We start from the raw sequence: 21,995 nt of genomic DNA, 5'->3' as shown, positions 1-21,995 counted from the left end.
AGCTGAATATTACTCTTCTCAGACTTATTATGTAGATGTGACTCATTTATGTTTGCTGTTTTGCTTAATTGCATCTGACACATGACCCACTTGCCATACAAAACTAAATCTGAAAACATGATTATTCATTAGCGAGAATCTGAATTATTCTGTGCTGTATATGCACAGGAATGCATGCACATAACATACAGATAGCTCCATAAGTATTTGGACATTTGCTATCCATCTTTTGAATGTTTGTAGGGCAAAAAGATGTCGATGCATTTAAATGAAAAGTAAAATAGACCACAGCAATGCTTTGAGAATACCCTGGCCATTGAAAATGTGCATTTACCAAGAAAAGATTTGTTCAAACTGCAGCTCATGTTATGATTTTCAGTCTATGATTGAAAAGAATAGGTATAAGCATTTGAACAATTACACAAATTCTGTAGTTTTTGCCTCCATACTCCATCACAGGGGATTTAAAGTCACTGGGGATATGAAGAGCTTTATCAAAAGTATTGCATCAACAATCTAGGAGTTACAGTGCCCTATTTTCAGAGGCTTAAAAATAATTGGTCAGTTGAGAAGGTAGTTTCGAGGCCTATTTTCTTGTTGTTCTATGACACATTAAGCAGACAAAATATCTGGAATCAATTTCAAGTGTTGAACTTGTATTTTCCAGCTTTTTACTGAAATTCTCAAAATGAGGTCCAAAAAGTTGATGCAAGTGAAGGAGGCCATCATTAGACTGGGGAAAAAATAAAATAAAATAAACCTATCAGAAAGATAGCAAAAACATCAGGTGTAATCAAACAAACAGCATTTGGCAACACCAAAAGACCAGAGAGACCACAGAAAACAACTAAAGTGGATGAAAAAGTCCAGTCAAGAACATTTTAAACAGATAGGCATATCTGTTGTGGTATAAGCTAAACATGTAGTATACCTCCTTCTTTGCTATACTATGGGTTTTACTTGGATGTTTTTACTTTTTCTGGTCCCTAAAGTCTACATGAAGAGATGTCTTCATGAATGGAAGGTGCAAACCACTGGTTACACACAAGAGCAAGCAGGTCAGATTACACTTTGGCAGAAAAAACATCTGACAGGGCCTCAACAGTCCTAAAAAAAAAATAATTTGGAACAGATGAAACCAAGATGAAACTGCACTAAAATGATGAGAAGAAAAAAGAAGGGAAAAGAAGAGAAACAGCTTGTGATTCGAAGCATACACCATCATCTGCGATAGCATGGGCATGTAGGTCAGTGGAGCCAGGTCACTAGTGTTTATTGATGATGTGATTGCTGGTAGAGGTAGCAGGATGTATTCTGAAGTGTTGGGCTGTGCTCTGCTTAGATTTAGCCAAATGCCGTAAAACTGATCAGACAGACCTTCGCACTACAAATGGATAATAACCCAAAGCATACTGCAAAAGCAACCCAAAAGTATCTCAAGGTAAAGAATTGCGATATTCTTCAATGGCCAAGTCATTCAGCTGATCTCAGAACATCCTTTTCACTTACTGAAGACCGAATTGAATGCAGAGTGACCTACGAAAAAGCAGCAGCTAAAGATGGCTGCAGAAATTCTAGGTGGGAAATACAGTTGATGCACAAAAGCAAAATTACCAAAAGTGTGTAACTGTTCAAATACTAATGGACCCAACTGTATTCTTGCTCATGCTACTTTCAAATATAGACTCAAAATCACAGCGCGACCTACTAGATGAGCATTTTCAGTGGCCGGGAAGTTCTCAGAGTGCTGTGCTGTGTCTGTATTACTTTTTATTTAAATGCATTAGCATCTTCCTGCCCTCCAAACATTCAACAGAGGGCTAGCAATGGGAACTACTGGTCCCTTTGGAATATCATATTAAGAAATACATCTGCCTTACTTGCTGCTTTTTTACTAAAATAGAGAAATACTGCTTGAATCTAAAACAAATTTCACTATCCTGCTTGTGTGCCAGTGTGAAGGTAGCTGATACATAAAATATTTAAACACTTTCCCTCCTTCTGTTTTTGTTGTGCTTTTGAGCCTCAGGCATAGTAATGCCATCCAGTAATATGGCCTCTCACAACCTGATGCACTGTTGTACTAATACCCTGCTGCTAAATGGGTGAACTTTGACCAACGTCCAACAGTAAGGAGGAAGATAAATGTTTGGGATGTCGCTTTCTGACTAGAACTTATTCACTGGATGTCAGCTCCCTAGCAACTGTTCAGCCGATGAGTGGGTGTATGTATTAAAAGGAATACATTTGGCAAAAAGAGAGAAAACTGCTGTATGGCAGCTTTTCACAGTTAGTGGCTTGCAAGTGTAGAGATGAGGTGGGCGCTTCTTTCAAGGTAGGAGAAAAAGAAGGAGAAGTGTCCTCTGCAGTCTGGAGGGCAAGGCTGAAATACATCTATTACAAAATATGTGATGAGCTGAGATAAACTGAGAACTTGTAATTGAGACATAGTGAAGTTATAAATTATCAGTCAGCAGCGGAATGCATCCTAACAATACAAGAGTATACCTGTGAAATACAGCAGTAATTAAACATGAAGCAAGTATGTGGGCTAATGTGTGTGTTTCGATAAAATCATCACCTAGTAAATGCAAGCATGGCGTCCTGTGAATGACCTTCATATTGGGATGAGAATAGCAGATTTACTGTTAAATGCTGTAGGAGCAGTGATTCAAAAAAGTGTCATGAAAATAATGCTGAAAAATATCCACAATGGTATCAGAAATAATTCTAAGAAGAAATCCTAACGATTACAAAGTTTTTAAAAAATACTAATTAATATTTTTTATGATAAAAGTTTTATCAAATGGTAATGTGAAATGCAAGATGGCTTCAAATCCAGGGGGCCTTCTGTGTGGAGTCTGCATATTCCCCCTGTGTCTGGGTACTCAGACATCCTCCTACAGTCCAAAGACATGCATGGAGTTGGGCTAACTGGTAATTCTAAATTGCCCATAGGTGTAAATGTAAGAGTGAATGCTTGTTTGCCTCTGTGTGTGAGCCCTGGCGGCATGTCCAGTGTGTACCTGTCTCTCACACTATGACAACTGGGATAAGCTCCAGACCCCCCATGACGATGAATTGGAAATCAGAAGAAAATGGATATTTAGCTGCCCAAGCTATGTACAAAATAAATGACAAATAGTGTTTGTCAAGTCAGTACTTTTTAATATATGTCTGCTTTTTGTCTCCATTCTATCATCATTTAGCAAAAGCGAGTTAAAGGTTAATATTTTACCTTTTTCACTGAATGAAAGTAAATCCATGTGAGCTGATTATCATTCAGTGATGCCTTGCAGGAATGCCAATTCTATCCTCCTCCCCCTCTCTCTAGGCTTGCCCTCTCCACACAGAGGGATGCTGGGATGGAAGGATGGACGTGGAGGTGGGGGGTGGGGGGATTACTGAGCGTTGTCTCATTCAGTAGCTGTATGAGTCATCCTGCTGTATCATTCGCACTGTTTGTAACACCCACGCAACTGCGTGAAGCCCGGCTTCCACACACTCACCAATACGCACTGCAATCTTGTAGTCCGTATGTTGAAGCTGTGCACCTGTGACATTTAATATACCTTGCTAAATCCTCACCAATGAGACTGACGTGAACCTGAAAACATACCAACCTACTACAGCACCAAAACAATGCGTGACTTTGTGGCCACTGTAAAGTTCATGAAGAAGACGGTGAAATTGGGAGTTTTTTATGGCCATGCATGTAACTTGTAACTGCATTAAAATAATTCAATGTAAATTCTTGTGAAATCCTTATTATTTACAATCTATATGCAAGCTATGACCAGTCTATTTATTTGCATTCATGTGTAGATATGACAGAGCAGCACTGAGTATGCTCAGTACTGAGTATAATATAGCTAGCCATCAGTTAGCTTATGTTATAAACACTAAACAGCGTTAGCAACCTGAAGCGACTAACTTCCACATAACAAAGTGTGGTCCTTTTTTTCTACAGATTGTTGCATATCGAAATAAAATACGAAGCGCTCAGCAGTGAGCTTCATGTTAGGCAGATTTTTGTGTTCCCTAAGGTAGCAATATCTTCATTCTTCAAAACAAGAGAGTGGTATCAAGAAAGAAATCTAAGAAGAGTACTTCATTCTTTTAGACTTAATTTGCAACATTTTTAGTTTTGTTTACCATTTTACTTTTTTGTACTTTCCTCCTAGCAACTACAGTCTGCAAGTCTGCCTCTCACCCTCGGGCACTTTCTCTCCCTTTCTGCAGCACACAGCATTTTTCTTTTGCACTGTTAATCTGTCATTTCTTGCTCTGCCTCTCTCCTCCTTTCACTTAATGTTCTCAGAACTGATACAGTGTGTGAGAGTGAGGAAATAATGGATATATTTGTTTGCCGAGACACAGCCACTCTGAGAGCTCGTTAAACACCAGATAAGAGGTATTCCACGGCGTGCAGTGGCAGCGGCGGCGCCAGATAAATCTGCTTGATAAATATATCTAATCATTTCACCCGCTTCTCTTCCTACCAGGAATCTGATGGCGAGACGCAGCATAACACAAGGTTGGCTACTTTCACTTTTACTTCCTCTCCTCCCAGCAGTTACACCTTCAGCCACACCTCTCCTCTCTCTCTCTCTCTTCCCTCTTCTCTCCATCACTCCCCTAACCCCTCCTCTTCCAGAACACCTCCTCCTGCTCCATTCAGTTCACAGCTCCCTCTCTCATTTTCTCTCTCTCCCCTCTCTCTCTCTCTCTGCCTACCAGCCCTGTCTCCAGTCAGAATTAGGGGAGTCTTTTTCTAAATGCATGCAGCTCTGAGGGGATGCACAGGCACATGAAAGTAGTGATTTTATCTGCTGAAAATGAGGCAAATGGCATATAAACGGTAAGGCAAGGAAGCGAAGAAGTGCATGCCTGGTTTCATTAGTGGCGCTGAGATAAGTGTGTGTAGTTGCTTTGCTGCACTTGTGAAAGTAATGATTGTTGTGAGGGCTCTTCTGTAGCTGTTGTGCCTCTCTGTTCATGTGTTGCATATTCTGAGCGCTTTGAGAAAGCGCTGGGTAGACTGCTCTGCATTCAACAGTACACTATGTTTGGAGAATGTGACTACATGTTGTGCAGCATACTGGAGTAAAATCTGAAGGTTTTTTTTACTGGAAGTCACTGCATGTAAGTTAGGTTGGTCATGATCGTTTGGTCAAGTTGAACTAAACTGGTGTAACTGGTGTTGTTGCTTAGGGGTTATTATTGTCGTCTGGATTTTAGTGGTATGAGAATAATGAGTTACCACGTTTTTTTTCATAGCCCTCAATTTACTCCCATAATATTTCACTGAGCAAGAAGATACCACAGAGAGGCTATTACAGCCCATCATGAGAAAGAAAGTTGCTCTCATTAAGCCAAACTCCTCACCTTGCATTTGATGAGTTGAGAAAAGACGTGATAGATGGGTGTGATCACTTTGAATTTCAGTGAGGAAATCCTAAAGCCTTTAGTGATGCATTGCCTTTAGGTGGCTCTATAATCAGCATGTCAGCATAACATGATCATAACATCTAGAAGTTAATTGCTTTCACCTCCGGTCTTAACCTCCTGCTAGTGAGGAACCATTGATTTTGGAGATGATCCCTACTTCCTGTTACATAATTAAAGCAAACAGAACCTTGGATAAAGTGCAGTCTAGAGGGAAACTTTGAGTCTTTGAAGTGAGTTTCAAACCTCCTGTACAGTGGAGAGAGCTTTAATTAATGTGGTGCAAAAACAAAGGAAGAGTGAACAATGTGCGCTAACCTTCTGCCACTTTAAGCTATATTAACTCGTAATTAGTTGGAAGATGGCACTTTGTATTTGCAAATGGTATGGCTGTGGAATGGTGCTGCACATTTATCCAATATTCCTTGTCAATATGCAATCTATGTCAATCACAGTGATGTAATTTACACACTTTTGCATATCCTAAATGTCTTTTTTGATTGTGTTTAATACTGAATGTGTACGCGCCATTTAACTTCAATATTTACTGTAAAATATTCTCAAAATGCAGTAACACAGTATGCTGGCAGACAAATAAATGAATAATTAACCAGGCAGCTAGGTATCTTTCTACTTGGAAAACCGAGGAAACAAGTCTGGTTTCCCCTTTTCCAAGGATCCTATAAAATATCATAACATGCTTCTTTCAATCCTTTTCACTGTATTTAACTAACTGTAGTTTTTGCACACAGATATCCTGTTGGTGCGTTGGGACCAAAATTATTTCATTGCATTTATTATTATTATTATTATTATTATTATTATTATTATTATTATTATTTTAAATTATTAATCATCTCAGTTGGATTTAGAAAAAAGATCATTCAATAGCTGATACTTTTTTTCAGAGCTCAGTTATCTTGGTTGCCAGGATGGTGTGTCAGGCATAAAATATCCTTGCTAATATACTTACCACTAATTTTCAAAGTCGTGCTTACTGTGACATAAATGTGCGAATTTGTGTCCAGGAAAAATGAACATTATTAGATTTTCTTTGCTATTGTACCATGTGATAGGCTGGTATGACCAGAGATGGGGAAATGTCCCTTGTCCATGCAAGCAAATTATGCTAATCATAATATATATGGCCAATATATAAGGTTTCAAATAATAATGTATGGATATGTGCAGGTAATCCCTGTTAATCAAAACCTCAGGCTTCAGACTGCTCCAAGAGCTCAGTTTCCAACTATTGATTTTCTACTCTTGGCTCTGAATACTGTGAAAAAGAAATCTTGAATATGGTCATCTCAGGCTGATGCTCTGACTGTGAAAAAACAGTCCCATACATGTGCTGTTGAAAATTTCCAATAGTGAGGGTCAGTCAGTAGAAAGTTAAATGGAGAGAATATAAAAATGATTGGTTCAAATATAGTATGAACTAATGGGCTCGGTGTAAGATAAATATGTTTTGGTTTTTAACTGCCAATCATGCAAAGCTACTCTAAATCTTGTGCAGTACAAGAATAAAAATATGCAATTGGAAATTAACATAATAGGTCCACTTTAAATGAGTCCAAAGATGAAAATTAATAAGTGCTGAAGTCTGTCCAAACAAACCATCAGCTCCACCAACCCCTGCAGCACAACGAGCTCTGCTCCTCCTCAGTTTTCTGAAATGATTCTTGTCATAGATAATAAGCCAAAGCTTACCACCAAAGGCTGTTTTGTACTTCACATGCAAGCTGAGTTAAATCAATGCCAATAAAATTGAGATCATTGTGCACCGACAAACCCTTTCAAAGTCACGGTCTCCATATGAAAGAGCGCACTAAGAGACTACTAGCCAAATAAAAGCCAGTTTTTATGAGATTTAAAGTAAATAATTGAAACCTTGTGAAAAGTCTTGTATTTTGCATGTTGTGTACGTGCATAGTAGATTGCAAGCACTGCTATTATCTGATTTTCAGATTTTTCATAAGCTCTTTACAAAGTGATTTGAAGACGAAATCTGAATTTTCCTACTTTCTGACTGTAATACAAATATCACTATCAAACTAAAATTGAAAGCTGAAAATAGTGAGCACATTGCATACTGTAAAAGAGACTGTGTGCCAGTTAAGTCAAAAAATAACTGCTTACTGACAGATGAAAAGGTTACAGCTTTATAACTTTTTTTCTCTCTTTTCTGGTCTCAAAATAACAAAATTCTTGTCCCCGTTCAATCTTTCAAAGAATTCAGTGAGTTTTCATTAATCCGAGGGTAATGGAAGTATCTTTGTGAACTTAAAATTGCAGTCAGCGCTTGCTGAGATTGAATAAAGCAAGGACAGGAAAGGGATTGAAAAGCAGCCAAAGAATAGAGGGCAACTGCTGCATTAGTCCAACTCCTACTTTAGTTTTCCACTAATGTTTCATCTTCCCTTTATCAGATGCATCAATCCGTGATCCACTTTTCCACCACCATCAGCTTCTTAACGACATCAATCGCCTGCTCTGCTTCACTTAGACTTTTAGGAATATGCCTGAAGAAGCTTTGTTTGTTCATCTCTCATCTCTTCCTAAGCACGTAGCTTCCAAAGGCAGATGCTATACAAAGTCTCCCTTCAGGTTAGCCTGGAGCAGTTTACCACCTCTCTGCTCTCTCATTCTTCTGTCTAATTATTTCCAAGACCATGAGCTCTGGGAATCATGCAGGAGCCGTTTGTTAGGGTCCACTACTGTAGCGTGTGGAGCTGGGCGATGTGGAATCTACTTTGGAGCGTTCTCAAGGGTTTGGCTCTGTCTTCGAGCGTGCACATGTACCCATATTCTTTGATTTAGACCGCTGTGCATCACATGTCTAACTCTTAAGATGCCTTCTCCCTTTGACGTCCCACCTCACCACCCTCATCGCTCCCTGGACATCTGGAGATATGCCTGTCTGCTGCTGGCGTTTATACAGCTCCGTAAAAGCCAACAGGATATGGAAGAAATATAGTATCATCAGAATTCAAGTATTTTTAGACATTGAATTTATGACACTGAATTTTTATCCTCCAAATTTCCCTGCAAAAATATTCACCTGCAAAAATTCACCTGCAAAAAATTCACCTGCAAAAATTCACCTGAAAAAAATTCACCTGCTAAAAATTCACCTGCCAAAAATTCACCTGCAAAAATTCACCTGCAAAAAATTCACCTGAAAAAAATTCACCTGCAAAAATTCACCTGCAAAAATTCAACTGCAAAAGTGATGAACTTTAATGACCCAAGCCAGAGCAATCAGCACCAGATCGAGTCGAGTGGCTCTCGGCCAATTAAATTACGCTGTTTGATCACATGACACCGTTAGCCAGCAGTTTGTCTCCTAAAAGAGAGCTGTTTAGAGGTGAGTGATTAAGTTTTTCTCCTAAATAGAGATCATTACAGAACGCCTAGTCCTACTTAAAATCCCATTTATTTTTATTTTATCATCTACTCGAACTAAGGAAAACGTTTGACTAACTCAAAGACAATTTCCACGCCTCCCCTGCCTGACTGCAGAGGCAGTTTTGAATTTAGGAGCAGCAAGATGGAAGCAGCAAACCCTGGCGATTCTCCGGTAAGTATATTGTTTTTTATCTTCAAGTTTGTCTTTTGAAACGTTAATTTTATTTAAATCCGTTGCTCACGTATAAAGTACACAGACGGGGTCTTTGCTCAACTCGTCTGAGGCGTGTCTCACTAAGCGCTACATGCTAGCATCCTGCTAACCGAGCTACCCTTTACATGCTGTGCTTTAGAAAATAGGATACTCGTTAAAAAATACTCCGCAGATATTGATAGATAGACGAACACTACAAATATAATGTTGTAAACGAAAACGGCCTTTGGTGAAGTGGTAAAATACACCATGAATAAAGCCATAGATTGAATGGCTGCCATGGTTGCAGAACGGCCTGATTTAATGACAAGAATGGGGAAGAGTGAGGCGAAGTGAACCAAAGCCACAAAACACGGTCAGACAAGGCGGCAAAAGGGGAGTGATCTGTCCGTCAGTATGAAGTTGGTGTGTGCTTTGGTGAACAAAAACTCGAGACCGGTAGCAGGAAGGTGGGAGACTCGTGTTTCACTGGAATAGTGGTGAATTAAAACATCCTTTGTTGGGGACATTTAGGTGTAAATGCATCCATACAGGTGAGACAGAGGCAGACCAGACAGTGAAGAAAACAAGGCAAACATTAGAAATATTAAAACGGAAATATAGGATTAATATAACATACAATTGGGGAAAATGTAAGGAACACAATGTAAATGATATTGTAAAGTCATTAAAACAGCATACTCTGATTAAAAGAAACAGATAATTGGGTAGGAGGAGGATGATGATGATAATAATAATAATAATAATAATAATAATAATAATAATAATAATAAAATAAAAAAATGTATAAGATGGGTATGTATACTTGTAGCCAGAACTTAACAACTATAAAGTTGTAGCATGTCAGTACCTTACCCCATCCATTATATCCACACTTTCAGAAAAGGATATGGTCAATATCTTTACAAATACTATCTAAACTTAAACTGGATATCCCCTCTGCTTCTTCTGCTTCTCGTATACACCCTCAGGGTTTGTGATCAGCCAGCGGCTGATATGATCATTAATCCTGTAAAATAATATTCTTTCGGTTTATGAATCTGTTTGCATGGATTTCTTAATCTGTTTCCACTGTTAGCAGAAGTTGTGCATGCAGTTTTGGTGTGCTGCTCTCCAAGACTACAAGCTGCGTTAAAGTTGGAAGTAACTGGCCGATGTTCCACTGTTGAAGATAGCTGTGCCCATTTGTTGCACATTGTGGGTATGGAGAAGTTGAGGCCCTTGCAGGCTACCCACAATTTCCCCAAACTGAGCGATTATACATCTTCCTTCCATATTTGTATCTTGTGTCACTAAAAATAATTTTATACATTGATTAATGACCTGCAGAATCTCCTTATCATATTAAGTGATTCATAATTGTCACTTTATGCTTTCTCCATCTTGAAAGTGATGACATCCTTGCATTACATCCTTTAGGTTCATTTTCTGCAGGCAGGTTTCTGACAGAGAACAGGCAGATTTACACTATAACATGCAGCGTTCTATAGATGGACACATAAAGAAATGAAAAATTACATGTATGTGCTAACTTTCTAAACACTGTTACATTAATGATTAAGTAGATAAAACATTTATGTCAGCCTTGGCTCATAGTTCATTTAAAGACAAGAACTTTGTGTGTGTTTCAGGTCCTGCACTCTCAAAGACTGAATGAACCAGCATTGCAGCCATGGGTCACTGTGAGCATCACAGGGAAGGTTGAAGCCACCCACTGCAGCTGTAAGGCCGGAGTCACGGAGACCTGCACCCACGTCACTGCTCTTCTGTTTAATGTAGAAGCAACAGTGATCTGTGGCACAAGGACTGTTACAGATGAACCTGCATACTGGGTTTTGCTGGGTAATATGACCAAGATACAGCCAGAGGTTGGCCATAAGATAGACTTCTCCTCTTCAGCTGCCCAAAAAAAGGCTCTTGATCAGAACAAACAGACCATCTGTAGTGACAGGTAAAAGGAGCCGTCCTCAAAAAAGAAAAATCCCACCTGCTACTGTGGAGGAGTTGTCACTGCTATAATGCCATCATGTTTTATCTAGGGGTCTAGATTTATGCCTATAGTGCACTGCCATGTAAATAATTTGCATTTACTGAATGAGTATCACTGTTCAAAAATTGAATAAAGAAACAAACTAATTTTTGCCTTTTTTTTTTTATTAAAACCACTTTATAGAACATCACATCAGTTACAATGTAGAATCCATGTCACTGGAGCATTTTGATTCAATAAACAGTAAAAAGGTGAGCTGTGAAGACCAAGGACAAGTGCAGCTCACAGGTTTTCTATCCAAGGAATCCCAGAAGATTGCATGGTGTCATTGCCCAGCAGTTGTTCGCAGGACATATGGACTCAACCTCAACAATCCCTCACACTGAGCAGCATGAAGTGACAGTGCAGAGGAAAAACTCCCCTTTAACAAGAAGAAACCTCCAGCAGAACCCGGTTCAGTACCAGCAGCCATCTGGGTTTGGAGGAGAGAGACAGACACAGAACTACCAAAAGTATATATTTTTTTTTATGTGATTGACTGTTGTTGTAATTCAAGCCCTGAGTGTAGAGCAGGTAAGATGTAAAGTTGCATCCTAAATTCCATGCTCATGCAGAGTGTTTAGTTTATGACTTTTTCACCTGGTCATTTCTTGATGAACAGATGGTCTTTTAGGGTTGACCAAGCTGGTACCTTGACTCTGTTCTCTGCAAGATGTTGCAAAAAACAAAATCATATGGAGACAATATTGGACACAAAATATATAACAATTTAGTTAAATGTAGCATTAACTCATAAGTCTTGCTAAAGTAAACCTTGTATTCTGATTCATCACAGCAGCAGTTCAGTTGGATGATGTCAGTAACTGCAGCAAGTGTCTTGCTGACTGAATAATTACATCTTGCATAATCTGAAACAAACACATAAAGACAGAAACAATTTATAAATTAACGTTTGATAAAATCTAAGAATTAATCATTTATTAGATACCAATATGAATATGTCTACCATAAAACTTGTGTGGAGCGAAGTTACATTCAATCAAGATGGTCTGGCATGCTACAACTTTGTAGTTGTTAAGTTCTGGCTACAAGTATACATACCCATCTTGTACATGTTCTTTAACATTATTATTATTATTATTATTATTATTATTATCATCATCCTCCTACCCAATTATCTGTTTCTTTTAATCAGAGTATGCTGTTTTAATGACTTTACAATATCATTTACATTGTGTTCCTTACATTTTCCCCAATTGTATGTTATATTAATCCTATATTTCCGTTTTAATATTTCTAATGTTTGCCTTGTTTTCTTCACTGTCTGGTCTGCCTCTGTCTCACCTTTATGGATGCATTTACACCTAAATGTCCCCAACAAAGGATGTTTTAATTCACCACTATTCCAGTGAAACACGAGTCTCCCACCTTCCTGCTACCGGTCTCGAGTTTTTGTTCACCAAAGCACACACCAACTTCATACTGACGGACAGATCACTGCCCTTTTGCCGCCTTGTCTGACCGTGTTTTGTGGCTTTGGTTCACTTCGCCTCACTCTTCCCCATTCTTGTCATTAAATCAGGCCGTTCTGCAACCATGGCAGCCATTCAATCTATGGCTTTATTCATGGTGTATTTTACCACTTCACCAAAGGCCGTTTTCGTTTACAACATTATATTTGTAGTGTTCGTCTATCTATCAATATCTGCGGAGTATTTTTTAACGAGTATCCTATTTTCTAAAGCACAGCATGTAAAGGGTAGCTCGGTTAGCAGGATGCTAGCATGTAGCGCTTAGTGAGACACGCCTCAGACGAGTTGAGCAAAGACCCCGTCTGTGTACTTTATACGTGAGCAACGGATTTAAATAAAATTAACGTTTCAAAAGACAAACTTGAAGATAAAAAACAATATACTTACCGGAGAATCGCCAGGGTTTGCCGCTTCCATCTTGCTGCTCCTAAATTCAAAACTGCCTCTGCAGTCAGGCAGGGGAGGCGTGGAAATTGTCTTTGAGTTAGTCAAACGTTTTCCTTAGTTCGAGTAGATGATAAAATAAAAATAAATGGGATTTTAAGTAGGACTAGGCGTTCTGTAATGATCTCTATTTAGGAGAAAAACTTAATCACTCACCTCTAAACAGCTCTCTTTTAGGAGACAAACTGCTGGCTAACGGTGTCATGTGATCAAACAGCGTAATTTAATTGGCCGAGAGCCACTCGACTCGATCTGGTGCTGATTGCTCTGGCTTGGGTCATTAAAGTTCATCACTTTTGCAGTTGAATTTTTTGCAGGTGAATTTTTTTCAGGTGAATTTTTGCAGGTGAATTTTTTGCAGGTGAATTTTTGCAGGTGAATTTTTGGCAGGTGAATTTTTTGCAGGTGAATTTTTTTCAGGTGAATTTTTGCAGGTGAATTTTTTGCAGGTGAATTTTTGCAGGTGAATATTTTTGCAGGGAAATTTGGAGGATAAAAATTCAGTGTCATAAATTCAATGTCTAAAAATACTTGAATTCTGATGATACTATATTTCTTCCATAACAGGACAGGGTCAGCTGAGCAACATAAGCCTCTGGTGCACATACACATAGAGTAGACCTCAAGTCTCTCAAAAGCACAAAGTCCATGTACTGTATGTCAAAAGAGTGGGATGCGTGGCATTTTAATGTGACCGATAAAATACAGAAGATAAAGGTCTTCAACTCAGAGGTTTTAACTCAAGCTTACTGCCCCTACTTGCTTGTGTGTTCTCATTAATGCATTAGCTTCAGTCCTGATCTTTCTGGTTCAGTGTCGTGGTTCTGACGCTCTTGCTGTATAAACAATAATTTGTTGACATGCTCTTGGCAGTGTGTTGAGCTTAATAATAGAAGCGGCTTTTTCCTCTTAAAAGAGGCTTTTTGTCAAACAAATATACAGCTCTGTTTCTAGCTACATGTTGAACAAACTGCGCACCTATTGCACCCATTACACCTCAGTAAATATTTCATTGCACCCTGGAGGGCTGTGCACATGCTGCTGTATGTTCGGCCCACATGCGCATAATCACTCTGAGCCCCGGTGGCCTCCTGTGGTTTAATGCATGGTGGATTTCCAGATGTCCAATCTGGACGTGATGATAAAAAAGAAAAGGCTTTAAGGTGAAAAGAACAGGATTCTTTTTTCAAAGACAAAATGTGGCCATTGTAGAGCTTTGTGGTCTGCAGCGCTGAGCTGTCCTACAGTACGACGTTACGCTGTACTCTACAGAAGGGAATGTAGGGCTTTAGTCAGAGATTAGAGTTAAACCTATAAAGTCAGTTATCACTGGATTTATATCAGTAAGTTTGGTAAATCTGATGTCTGTGGAAAAAGAAATTAATAGTTTCCTCTATTAACTATAATATTAGGGATTTATATAGTTATAAATGTCAACAAAAAACCTATATATGGGCTCTTAAAGTGGTTATAATTAATATTGCATTAACAATGTATGACATGACTCATATGTCAATGAACCTGCAGAGAATTGTGCACTTCCTCTGTGCAGTTTTACTATGTGCTTAAGTTTATCGTTTCCATTTTATGGCTTGTTTGTAGTTACAGCAGACAGTTTTTTAAATGCATTAAGATGAGATAAAATAACACATAAGAGGAGTGTTTAAAAGCTACAGTACACGGCAAAATATTACCATCAGCTGTCAGTTGGTAGAAACCAAAAACAGCAAAAAAGAGAGAGCATCACATTTAAATTCGGTAGGTGTAAATGTATGCTAACGTCGCTAACACAGCAGCTTTAAATGCAATAATATGTCAGTGTGTTGAATGAATATTGAAGTCACGCTGTATTTTGTATGAACCCACATACGGGGAAAACACAAACAAGAGCAGAAGCTTAACCGAAGCAAACATTAACAGAAACTGTAGCAGCACAGCGAGGCTTCACTTAGGCACAGTGATGTCTTCAGTTAAAAGCTGCTAGTGTGCTAACATTCCCACGGTGCCAAAATGCAGATGTTTTTCAGAAATAATGTTTACCTTGTTTACAACTTGGTGCATTAGCATTCTGTTGTATATTTTAGTAAGTAACTGCAGGAAGCTCAACATTAGTGAAGAGGAAGATGGCTGCACTTGCTGACATGACATATTTTCACATATACAGTATGACTGTTGCTAAGTTGCTTAAAGTCCTATGTTAAGTTAAAATGAAATATTCCGAGGAATGCTAGAAATAGAATACACAAGGAGTTATAAAGTTTGACGGGTAGGAAGGAGCTTCTGTGATGTTCTTTGGTGGGTTTTTGCTAGCACAAGATGGAAAGGGTTTGAAGGTCTGACCAATACTGATCGTGCATCGAGTACAAAACTTGGACGGCATTGGGCTTGTGATTCACGCTACCACATATCTACATATTCTCCAAATACCCTATTCTTCTCCATCTAGATAAGCTTTGTCACTCTTAGAATATTTTTACGAGGTCTGTTTGCCTATAATTTGGTAAAAGACGCTTCACTCAGTCCTTGGGGCTTCTGCAGACACAGAATCATTACAGACTTGCAAGAAACTCAACTCTTAATTACCTTTGAGATATGAGGCCTAGTGGCAGGAGGCCTGCTTAAGACAGAAATATCTCTTGCAAGCGAGTTTGTGAAAGAGTAGTAGTAATGATAATAGTGGTATTTGTAAAACATTTTTTATTTGTTACTTAACGCCTTAAAGCCTAAAAGAACTTGACTTTCTGTTGCACTAAAATACACAGTAAAGGGCTTCAATGTATTAATTACAGCTCACCTGAGGAGAACAATGATGTTCATAATTTTGTGGGATTTGCTCTAATCCTGGTTGAGATGTTATAGTCTTCATTTAACTATTACATTTGACTAATTAACTACTACAGTTTAAACATTTACAAAAAACAGAAAAACCAAAAACTATTAATTCCCAAGTAGTAAAGAAAACACGAATATTACAGTATATATTAGAGCTTTAAAATGCTTCTTATTATACTTCTTGTCCTCTGCCAGGCTGGGAGCACAGGTATGTCACGACTGGGTTGTCATGGCAACCTCAGCAAAGACTGAACTCCTCTTTCACATAATTTTAACAATGGAGATCAATTGAATCGGTCTATATGCGAAACACACAAACATAGCATATGGATTGTATTAATCTTCTTCTTATTATACTACTCTCTTTCTCGCTATCTCCCCCCCTCTCTCCTCCTGACTCTTGTTGCTTGCTTTAAGGGTTATGAAGGGGTGAAGAGCACAATGAGCTATTGGCCTACAGCAATGTGTAGTTGTAGAGCTTTGTATTGTATATTTATTGCAGGAAACACAGAAACAGAGACAGAGGGGAGACTTTGTAGATACATACAGATAAAACAATATAAATCATTGAATGTTCATAAACTAGATTCATGTCACCACTATTTTTTGTCCTATTTTTCCTATTGTTTTTTTTTCTGTCAGACAGTTACTGAAAAAAAAAACATTTTAAAGAGCTCTCACAATTCTGCTGGAGGCTTGAAAGGAAATTAAATTTAGAAGTGCTCGAGTTGTTTTTCCCGATGAGAGTAAACATCATTGGAATTATAGGTGACTTGAACTTCATTTGACCTGATGGATCTGGATGCTATTACTTTGTCCGGGTTGCTGCCCAGAAGCTTTTGTAGCAAATAGGTTTTTTGTTGGTCTTGCTATATTCTTTGGTCAAGGTCTATATTAATGTCTTATTAATCTTGAGCAGACATTGAAAATCTTTTCATCCTTTGCCCAGAAGAAAAACCTCACACATCTTGAAAGTATTCTTTTAAGTGCAGTGTGTTATACTGTGCCTACCTCTGTGTTACTGCAAGTGCCTCTGTTCTACCTTTTGCACATTGTCCAGGCTTCAAATCCTCTCTGTTGTATGTAAATCTATTCTCATTTTCAGTCTTCACAGATTAAACCAGGAGAAAAGTAGCACTCAGATGAATTCATGAAAGCCGGTGAATAGAGGAGGAATTTTGATTTAAAGCCTCTCTAGGGCATGCAGCCTTTCCAGAAAACTTCTCCCTTAGACTATATTTTTAGCTTTGATATTAATTGCTGAGCTTTTATAGAACTGTTGAGAAGCACAAAAATTATGAAACTGGTGGTCACTATGAGAAAGACTTGGATCTGTTCAAAACATGACTGGAAAAAAACAGGCACAACAATACCTGAAAGTTGGGGTTGAAACAATTGCTGTGAATTTAATTGGAAATGAGATTTTTTGATTTGATTTTCTATGTATTATTATAGGGTCTCCACCTGCCTTGAGATGACTGCTGTTGTCATTTGATGATATATAAATAAAATTTGAAATAAAAAATGACAGAGTTAAATCTTCCTTCGACTTTGCGCTGTTTGGCTAGTTGTACCATTTAACTCCAGTAAGAAATAATATCAAACTGCAACAGTAAAAAATGCTGTTAGTTTAAAAAAATGAATAAATAATCCACCACAGTAGATTTCTAAACCACAGTTTAGAAAACTGTTTGCTTTGATAACTTTAGCATGATGACCATTTTCTGCTTTTCTGCAGCATTGTGTTCAGCACGTCACCTGTCTTTTACTCATATCTGTTAATCTCCAAACAGGGAAGGAAACGTCTTGTTCCATTTATTGAGATTATCAATTTGAGAGTTAGTGAATATGTGAAAATGATCTTCTCTGTGTGTTTTCCAGCCTTGTTGACTCCAGGTTCTAACTGCTAATGCAGTGACTGATGATCAGATTAGGGTTGGTCTTTCCACACAGGAGTGAGGGCGGTCCTCTCTATCAGCCAATCACAGCTGCTCCATCATTTGCAAAGGGTACAAACCATGCAAATAACATTCATGCTCAAAATTTCTATATGCCAAAATTCTAACAAAATATCACAGTCACCAGCCTGATGCAAATGAAATAAGATGCTGCAGAAATCAACTTTGACACTCAGTAGGAATATTTATAGGGTTTTTTTGTAAGGCTCCTAAAAAAAAGTCTGACAGCTCTGAATCATTTTAATTTATATTTTATTTAGTTAGAAGTCGTTTCCATATTGAAATAGCTGCAGTATAATGCAATGGCATTCCATCAGGGCAAGTAAGGGGAGCAGTGCTTGCCTGGAGAACTGAAACTGAAAGTGATTTCATCTCAAACAGTATTCTATCATAAAGATCCTCTCATGCCTGCTTACATCCATCCTTTACATCATTGCTGTTTTTAGGCCGCAGTCAATTATTGTCTCTGGAAGCAGGATTAACCCCCACTTTACAACAGTATCGTTGAAATCGAGCTGGAGTGTATTGTTAATATTTTTTAATAACTTCTTTAGTACATCAGCCTTGATGATAATGGAGAGTGGATGTCATTTTCTGCCATGTCCAGTTTATTAAAACAGGCAATGTGAACAGGTGCAGACTCCAACAAAGTAACATCTCAAATGACCAAACAATGTTTAAACAATGTTGCTAAGAGATCACTTTTATTTTTCATTCATCTTTTTATCGTCTATGCACATGTTGACAGGTAAATATGTCACACGGTGCACAAGCTTTTTATTTCAGCTGTGATTTTATTTATACAATATTATTTAATATCTAATATTGTTTTGTAAATTAAGGTATAATTATATATATATATATATATATATATATATATATATATATATATATATATATATATATATATATATATATATATATATATATATATAATTTGTCAGCCACCTCCTGTACATGGATGACATCAAGCTGTATGCCAAGAGTGAACGAGACATCGATTCACTGATCCACACTACCAGGCTATACAGCAATGACATTGGAATGTCGTTCGGACTGGAGAAGTGTAGTCGGATGGTAACAAAGAGAGGGAAGGTAGTCAGAACTGAAGGGATTGAACTACCAGAAGGCAACATTGCAGACATAGAGGACAGTTACAAGTACCTGGGGATCCTGCAGGCGAATGGGAACCATGAAGAGGCCGCTAGAAAAGCTGCAACCACCAAGTACCTGCAGAGGGTCAGGCAAGTCCTGAGGAGTCAGCTGAATGGTAAGAACAAGATCCGGGCCATCAACGCGTACGCCCTGCCCGTGATCAGGTACCCTGCTGGGGTAATAGGCTGGCCAAACGAGGAGATAGAAGCCACTGACATAAAGACAAGAAAGCTCCTTACCATGCATGGAGGGTTTCACCCCAAGTCCAGCACCCTGAGGCTGTACGCTAAGCGGAAGGAAGGGGGCCGGGGACTAGTGAGTGTCAGCACCACAGTCCAGGATGAGACAACGAACATCCAAGAATACATTGGGAAGATGGCCCCAACTGACCGAGTGCTCAGTGAATACCTCAGGCAGCAGAAACCCAAGAAAGAGGAGGGAGACGAGGAACCATCATGGAAGGACAGGCCCCTGCACGGTATGTACCACCGGCAGATAGAGGAGGTGGCTGATATCCAGAAATCCTACCAGTGGCTGGACAAAGCTGGACTGAAAGACAGCACAGAGGCACTAATCATGGCAGCACAAGAACAAGCTCTGAGCACAAGATCCATAGAGGCTGGGGTCTATCACACCAGGCAAGACCCCAGGTGCAGGCTGTGTAAAGATGCCCAAGAGACAATCCATAGCACATAACAGCAGGGTGCAAGATGCTAGCAGGCAAGGCATACATGGAACGCCATAACCAAGTGGCCGGCATAGTGTACAGGAACATCTGTGCCGAGTATAACCTGGAAGTCCCGAGGTCAAAATGGGAGATGCCCCCAAGGGTGGTAGAGAATGACCGAGCTAAGATCCTGTGGGACTTCCAGATACAGACGGACAAAATGGTGGTGGCTAACCAACCGGACATAGTGGTGGTAGACAAACAGAAGAAGACGGCCGTAGTGATCGATGTAGCGGTTCCGAATGACAGCAATATCAGGAAGAAGGAACACGAGAAGCTGGAGAAATACCAAGGGCTCAGAGAAGAGCTCGAGAGGATGTGGAGGGTGAAGGTAACGGTGGTCCCCGTGGTAATCGGAGCACTAGGTGCGGTGACTCCCAAGCTAGGCGAGTGGCTCCAGCAGATCCCGGGAATAACATCGGAGATCTCTGTCCAGAAGAGCGCAGTCCTGGGAACAGCTAAGATACTGCGCAGGACCCTCAAGCTCCCAGGCCTCTGGTAGAGGACCCGAGCTTGAAGGATAAACCGCCCGCAGGGGCGTGCTGGGTGTTTTATATATATATATATATATATATATATATATATATATATATATATATATATATATATATATATATATATATATATATATATATATATAATTAAGGTATAAACCTGTTTTTCTAAACTCGGTTAACAGCTGTTTTTTCAGGAATGGGGTCCTCACTCCTCACATTTTTTTAGAATATGTCACATTACTTTAAATGAAAGAGATTACAAAGTATTTAAAATGATCCCAACTTAAATATCTACAGCAGTAGTTTTAATCCCTTCAACACTGATGGGGAACATTTTTCTGCAGAATAAGTACTCTTAAGTACCCTATTCATCATTGTCAGCTAATAGTAAATATACTGATGATGTACAAATAATGACATTAAACAGTTCTTCAGGAAGGAGTGCAGAAAGATGCACGAGACTGTATCTGTGTTTTATTATGGCCCAATTTAACCATTATCGTCTCTACTCACCTTTCTGTGAAAGTCACTACATGCCACTCGTGGTGACACAAGACAAAGCCGAAAAATAATCCCTCTCAAAATTCTGTTGTCATAGGAGTGAAAGTCAGTTTCTAATTTTACTGTTGTTAGACTATATCAAGATATTAAACTGAAAGTCAGAAAGGAGATATATTTTTATCACCACCCTAACCCTAACCCACTCAACCTTTTTCTTACCATAACCTTCAGTGAAGACACTCCCCAGCTTACATAGTTTTTTATCAATCATCTTGGGGTCAAATAGCAAAAAGAAAAAATTAGAGAAGCAATTTAATATCACCATAAACTTATATGAGCTGCAGGAGATCCCAGTGCAACTCAAGCTATACTGTCTCTTTAACCTTATAATATCAAATTTTGCTGTCTGTAAACTGACCCTAACCTGCTGCTTAGCTTTGCTCAGGTTAGAGCAGTCATGCTTTCCTGTGTGCAAGGTGGTGGTTAAGTTAATAAAAAGTTATATTGCACAATAGCAAAGTAAATGTAGATTGGATTACGAGGAGTGTAGTTTGGCAGGAGCAAATTAAAAGTGGGGTTGTAAATAACTCTTTGTACATCACCTTGAAATCTCTCTGATGCGTGATGATCCTACACTGAGGCAAAATGATTTTTATGCCACTTAGTTTAAAGACACTGATTGGTTCAGTGAGTTGGTATTGACATATTTATTGGGAAACTGAGAAAATGAAAGCACTAATCATGTGACGATAATTGAACGATCATTCATGTAATCTTAACCACAAATGCACTAAAGAACAGTTTCCCACACCAGCACTGAACTACACAACACATACAAACACACCAGTTATGTGGGAATGAATGTCTCCAGTTACTCATGCTGTGGCCCCCTGATGTGATCAGATCAGGGATAATGTGAAATCTCCCTTCAAATAGTCAGAATCGAAAGCTTGCTTCCTCTGAAGCTCGTTAGGTGTACATTCACAAACGTTGACTCCCGCAAATAAAACTTTATTGGTATGACTGATATACCATTTAAAGGGCCAAGGACCTGTAAAGGAGCTTGAGAAAATTTGATGAGTCATAACACAGCAAGGGAACCTATTTGTTATCAGTTAATTTATCCTCAGGAGCTTGTACTGTAGAAAAAAGGTATTAGCTCTGCAGCCTTGAACTATGCTTGACATTACTTCCAACTGCAATATCAGGTGTTTGTACTTTTAAAGGTCCTAGATTATACTGCAGTCAAAAGTGCAATTAATTAGTGTGCTCCCATCAACATTTCT

The 21,995-nt window shown here is 38.8% G+C and overlaps 1 protein-coding gene and 2 long non-coding RNA genes across 6 annotated transcripts in view; 2 read left to right on the top strand and 1 right to left on the bottom strand.

Moving 5' to 3' along the window:
• The first annotated feature begins 4,783 nt into the window (after positions 1-4,783).
• begain (brain-enriched guanylate kinase-associated) overlaps positions 4,784-21,995 on the top strand; it is a 62,147-nt gene continuing 44,935 nt past the window's right edge. The window contains 1 exon segment of the mRNA XM_080870885.1: positions 4,784-4,861. Within this exon segment, the coding sequence (XP_080727011.1) occupies positions 4,839-4,861 (23 nt within the window). The 5' untranslated portion in view covers positions 4,784-4,838.
• On the top strand, positions 8,725-11,209 carry LOC308389117. Of its 2 annotated transcripts, none has more exons than XR_013970220.1 (2): positions 8,725-9,031; positions 10,705-11,209. It is a non-coding gene; the product is annotated as an uncharacterized lncRNA (long non-coding RNA). The 2 variants fall into 2 exon arrangements; XR_013970221.1 differs by lacking the exon at positions 8,725-9,031 and adding an exon at positions 9,873-10,593.
• LOC308389802 lies at positions 11,254-13,247 on the bottom strand. Of its 3 annotated transcripts, none has more exons than XR_013970335.1 (4): positions 12,983-13,188; positions 11,877-11,971; positions 11,703-11,768; positions 11,254-11,535 (listed from the first exon to the last, which is right to left on the bottom strand). It is a non-coding gene; the product is annotated as an uncharacterized lncRNA (long non-coding RNA). The 3 variants fall into 3 exon arrangements; XR_013970334.1 differs by lacking the exon at positions 11,254-11,535 and adding an exon at positions 13,196-13,247 and having other exon boundaries at positions 11,560-11,768; positions 12,983-13,095; XR_013970336.1 differs by lacking the exon at positions 11,254-11,535 and having other exon boundaries at positions 11,561-11,768.

Source organism: Rhamphochromis sp. 'chilingali' (genome assembly GCF_963969265.1).
Source record: "Rhamphochromis sp. 'chilingali' genome assembly, chromosome: 21".
Taxonomy (NCBI): domain Eukaryota; kingdom Metazoa; phylum Chordata; class Actinopteri; order Cichliformes; family Cichlidae; genus Rhamphochromis; species Rhamphochromis sp. 'chilingali'.
The sequence above is the reverse complement of the archived record's forward strand: the minus strand, read 5'-3'. Positions and strand labels throughout refer to the sequence as shown.